General features: G+C 36.6%; 1 protein-coding gene across 1 annotated transcript in view; it reads right to left on the bottom strand.

Annotated features, from left to right (window-relative positions):
- Positions 1-5,454, bottom strand: part of LOC106471086 (protein obstructor-E-like) — a 14,443-nt gene that overhangs the window by 2,119 nt on the left and 6,870 nt on the right. The window contains exons 3-4 of the mRNA XM_022399708.1: positions 4,820-5,008; positions 3,150-3,351 (exon numbers count right to left, since the gene is read on the bottom strand). Coding sequence (XP_022255416.1) covers positions 3,150-3,351; positions 4,820-5,008 — 391 coding nt within the window. The remainder of the gene's footprint in view (positions 1-3,149; positions 3,352-4,819; positions 5,009-5,454) is intronic.

The following is a 5,454-nucleotide window of genomic DNA, read 5'->3' on the forward strand; positions in this document are numbered from 1 at the left end:
ATTACTGAAACATGACGTTTCAAGCTAGCGCTCTTTGTCAGATTGGAAAGCTTGGAACAAAAGAGCATGCGTACAATTTATAAATTGTGTGTCCACCATTTTGAACTTTAAGGTACAAATTTAGCCTCAAATAACTTGTGACAAAGAAACGACATTGTCAGAAGACCAGCAGACAAAGGTGGGACCTTCGTAGTTTAGCGTAAAAAAATGTATATATAACTGAAGCTTTAAAAGAACAATGGTCCCTGGATGGGACAGCGGCAAGACTACGAACTTGTAACGCTAAAATTCAGGGTTCGATTCCACGTGATGGATACAGAAGATAGCCCAGTGTGGCCTTGCTCTGAAACAAACAATATTTTATTCTTCTGATCCCGACTTCAACAACCTAATAACATCTTAATACTGGTAATAAACGACCTTATAATACCATGTTTGTTAATTTTCTTTAATTGGGCACAGCTTCTTCAGAAGCGTTCCACTAAAACACGATTTCAACCTTCACAAACAGATCTACGAGGACGCTAAGGTACAATAATGTGCCCCACATTTTTCAGCCTCTTTTTGCTGGATACTCCGAAAATCGTATGCTTAATAAATACAGTAGATCTACGATGTGTCGTTACATGCGCTTAATAAATACAGTAGATCTACGATGTGTCGTTACATGCGCTTAATAAATACAGTAGATCTACGATGTGTCATTACATGCGCTTAATAAATACAGTAGATCTACGATGTGTCATTACATGCGCTTAATAAATACAGTAGATCTACGATGTGTCATTACATGCGCTTAATAAATACAGTAGATCTACGATGTGTTGTTACATGCGCTTAATAAATACAGTAGATCTACGATGTGTCGTTACATGCGCTTAATAAATACAGTAGATCTACGATGTGTCGTTACATGCGCTATTGAATGTATGTACACTGGACACACAGGCCTCCGACTTGGTGCACAAAAATCATGAACATATAAACCATGTTAAAACTGCAGAACCAAGATATACTTATGGGTAAACATAATAACAACTGTACAGTTGAGGACTTTTAGATTCTGGGACTCGTACCTATTTTAACAGATATTTATAAAACGACAAGAAAGAAAGTTAATCTACAGTCTGGAAGCTATGGTTTAAATTAACGATTTTCTTTCTTACAGAATTTCACTTTTTCCACAATTTTATTTATTTATTTAATCAATAAATTACAGCCAAGAAGGATGAGTAACTATAGAAAAAAATTTATTTTCGTATCTTATTTTCTTTATTCGTTCAATTTTTATGGCTCATAATATTTATTCTTAAAAGAAATCTGTAACTCAACGTTCAAAATGCTGGCCATGCAATTTTCAAATTGTGCGCGTGTGCTTTTGTTCGAAGTTTTACGATCACTAGTCTTAAAGGTTATCTTCCAGAAATATATATATAAAACTTGGCGATTTTGTAACATGTTTTTTTTTAATTTGTGTGTCTTTGTCGCCTATGTGGTTAATTATATTTTCGTCTTATGACCAATAAAAATGCATATGTGTGTGTAAATGAGCGCTTACAACAAAAACTAGCAAGAAACAGCGCCATCGCTTGGCTCAAAACCAATCTGACAGCGGCAATATTTGAAAGTCGGGTACAATTGATGAGGCTTAACCAGAGGCGCCGCTAGGTGCTTAAAAGATTTGGTGCGCGGGAATTTTCGGCGTTTAAATATTATATCGCTCATGGTTTTCTATTCCGATTTTTTCAAGACGCCAACTGGGGTTCGAGACATTGTCGAATACAATAGGGGAACAAAAGTATTAGTGGGGATAATGCCTTACTGGTTCTGGTGCGTTGAAAACGCCAATAATGTTTTATTTACTTAGCCTTATTTTCGATTATAAATTAAAAGTATCGGTACAATAAAAATGATCACGATAAAAAAAGCATAATTTTAAACTTAATCGAGAAACAAAGGAAATCAGTATAGTAGTAATATTTGCTTTAATATTTCAAATATACTAACAACAATAATGAGCAAGAAATTAATAAAAAATTAATGGGAAACAATGTAAAAACGTGCACGCAAAGGGGCTTATGGGAGAATAAAGTTTAAAATCATGGGGGATACCATTGAGATTTTCACCTGTATTACGGTAATTGTTTACTTTGAAACTATGTTTAGAAACGTTTGAAAATTATATAATCAAGAATATTAGCTAATCGTTGTTACAATATACTGTAGCGACATATTACATCATGACATGTTTTGAACTTCTAGGTCGTTGGCTTGAAAATTTGAATTTTTCGATAAATCTAAAAATAGATGAGTTCTATTTTACTGCCATCTAGTGTATAGTAGAAGAATTAATAAATTGTGAAATATGAATACTTAATAAACAGGACAATTATTTTGTGTTAGCCTCGCCTACGGTGGTATTACAATTGGGTCCGTTTTTTCTGTCTGTCTGTGTATCTTGAAAACTAAAAGACCTATTTACACGAAAATTTTAAATAAGATGGGAAGTCAGCATGACAAAGTATTTCCGCGGTTTGGGGTTCATAACTATGTCAAGTGTGATCAGATTTGTACTAAATTTCCCGGGCTCGTCATCACCCTACAAAAAATGAAATTGATCCGGATCGTTGATCATTCTAGATTTGAAAAGGATTTACCGAGTTTTCGAAGGTGAGATGTTACGTTATCCATTTCAGACGAATGCAATCTCGAAAAGGAGCGGCGGGACGACGAGGGTATGCAATCTCTTTTATTGCTCTTGTTGTTGTTGTTCGAAGAAACATATCTGGGAGAATTATATGTATAAAATACCAGGGAAATATTGGTCGAAAAAAAAAACTAATAAATACAAGAAATTTATTTTTTCACAATCGGGTTTTTTTTTTGGCTATCTATTTATCTGTCAATTGTTTAGACGGTGGTAGCAAAACTGTAAAATCCCATTATTCGTTGATAAAAGAGTAGCCCAAGAGTTGGCGGGGGTGGTGTTGACTAGCTGCCTTCCCTCTAGTCTTACACTGCTAAATTAGGGACGGCTAGCGCAGATAGCCCTCGTGTAGCTTTGCGCGAAATTCAAAACAAACAAAAACTGTAAAAAAAAAAAAATACACTTTGAAAATAACTTCTTGAAGTAATAAGTAACGACTCACCATCCTGGCACGTTCTTAGGGTCATCACACTGTAAGGTGCCTGCATTGAAAACCGTTTCAATACCGCATCCATAAGCCCGTGCAACTCCTTCAATACAGATAAAAAATCCCCTGCAGTCTGTAGGATGGGCGTGACGTGTGAAGACTCCTGGCTGATTGGACACCTCGGCCGGATCAGGACAAACAAAGCCTTCTGCTACTTCTGTTTAAAAGAGTAAAACATTGTTGTCACGTATAAAATATAACTTAGAAAACGGCTGAAATATTGTATGTGCCAATTTTCCAGTTATTTGTAAGAATACTGAATGAGAACAGAAACACGAAATGCTCCAGTTTCCATTATCATTGAATGTAACTGGATTTGTGTTCCAATGATGGGCGCAACTATATATCTTACTGGATCCAGCGCGGATCTATGGCTTAGTTTGTCAGCAGAAGTTCACTGGCTCAATTTCTATTGTTATAAAAAGAAAGAAACAAAAAAAAATAGGCGCTTCGCGTGTCAAGGCCGTGTGTATATTAAAAGAGTGACGGTTAAATCCCACCATTTGACCTCTAAAGTTTTCAGTTGGTGTTGTTGACTAGCTGCCTGCCCCTTTCACTACAAAATAAGATATGGCTAGCGCAGGTAGTTTTCATATGCAATTCCACGATACTCAACAAAGCAAACAAACCTACCTTACTAGTTGTGCCAAGTCCATGACCCCAACCTCAGCCTCTTGGGGGCTCTACAGCTGTTAACAACAGAGGTTAAAGACACCCCCATGTAATTTTTCCCTACGGGATCCTTGAAATCTAGTTGTGCCATTGGTTCGACGTCAGATTAAAAAAAAACTAAAAGAACTTGGATGAAGAATCGTTTAAATCTTAATTCTGAGGCTTTTCTACGTGCATGCTGTTTCTTCCGAGTTTTCAACCCATACATTAGCTAACTTACGTTTCACACAACATGGAAAGTAGTTTTTTTAAATGATACAACGCTTTATTTTGGAAAGTATTTTTTATATGATACAACGCTTTATTTTAAAAAGTAGTTCTTCTGTCTGATATAACACTGTATTTTTAGTATAAAAATACCACTAAGACTGCGAATAACAACTGAGGGGGCGATGGGAATTTTTGAAGAAGCCTGATCCACCTAACTCCCTCTTCCCTGGGACTGAAACGGCATCTTGTAAAGCTTAGATTTTGTTTCAATAAAAAGTTAAGTGAAAATACTGACTCCTAAACAGGTGCATCACGAAGTGCGTTAGGAAGTGTCAGTTCATCACACTTGTGTAGGAGTGAGTTAATTAGCTATTTATCTCAGTTAATAGAGTACTTGTGTGTCATGTAAGAGGTCCGGGGTTCAATCCTGCTCGCGAGAGACGCAAAAAATGGGATTACCACACTCGTAATCCTTAATGTGATGTTGCGTTCCTGTGGCTTAATACCGATTACAAATATTGTCTTAATCTCTTAGAATACAGTAATATTTCTTTTCTAGCCAAATGGCTACGGTGAAGATATTAACCTCGTATTTCTTAAAATAAATTTATTAATTGGGTGATGTTGTTGTTTTTTTCTTAAACGCCACCAAAAAGTTACTTTGTGCATGAACTGAAATAACAACAGCACTTCTATTGTAAAGTATTAATTGATGTTGATTAAAAAAAAAAAAGATGTCTTACCTAGCTGATTGCAACGACTTACGAGATCAGCCCACACACACACCCTCTGTTCGGTGTCGTAAGCCAGACCTGGTGGACACTCGAATCTGGAAGCTTCTCCATTCCAGCAGGAGTAAAATACTCGGCAATTGGAAGAATCGTCAAATAAACCGTACAGTCGTGGACAGTTGGGTGTGCTAATTGGTGGTTCTAGAAGCCAAAAAAAAAAGAAAATTTTGGAAACATTCACTAGAGTACATAGTGTCGTTAAGGTATCAAATATCAGAAACGACCATATACTGCACTTACATTGATTGGTCTACGATAGCGTAAAAAAAAGAATAATGAAAGATAAGTGGCTGGAAGTTCTTTGACGTTGAAGTAAAATTTGGATGAAATGAAGTCATCTTTTGAGGAAAAAAAAATACTTATTTGAAACTTCATAGAGATGGACGTAACATGGAAATGTCGTTTAACCCTTAGAGGTGCCCCCCCCCCCGCAATGATTTAGCGGTAAGCTTTTGGGCTTATGACACTATAAGTCGGGTTTCAATAGCCCACTGTGTAGCTTTGTGCTTAACCTGAGACAAACGCTTAAAGGTAGTTGCCCAGCATGGCCAGGTGGTGACGGCGCTTGACTTGCAATCTGAGGGTCG

The sequence above is a fragment of the Limulus polyphemus genome, unplaced genomic scaffold (genome assembly GCF_000517525.1).
Source record: "Limulus polyphemus unplaced genomic scaffold, Limulus_polyphemus-2.1.2 Scaffold4401, whole genome shotgun sequence".
Taxonomy (NCBI): domain Eukaryota; kingdom Metazoa; phylum Arthropoda; class Merostomata; order Xiphosura; family Limulidae; genus Limulus; species Limulus polyphemus.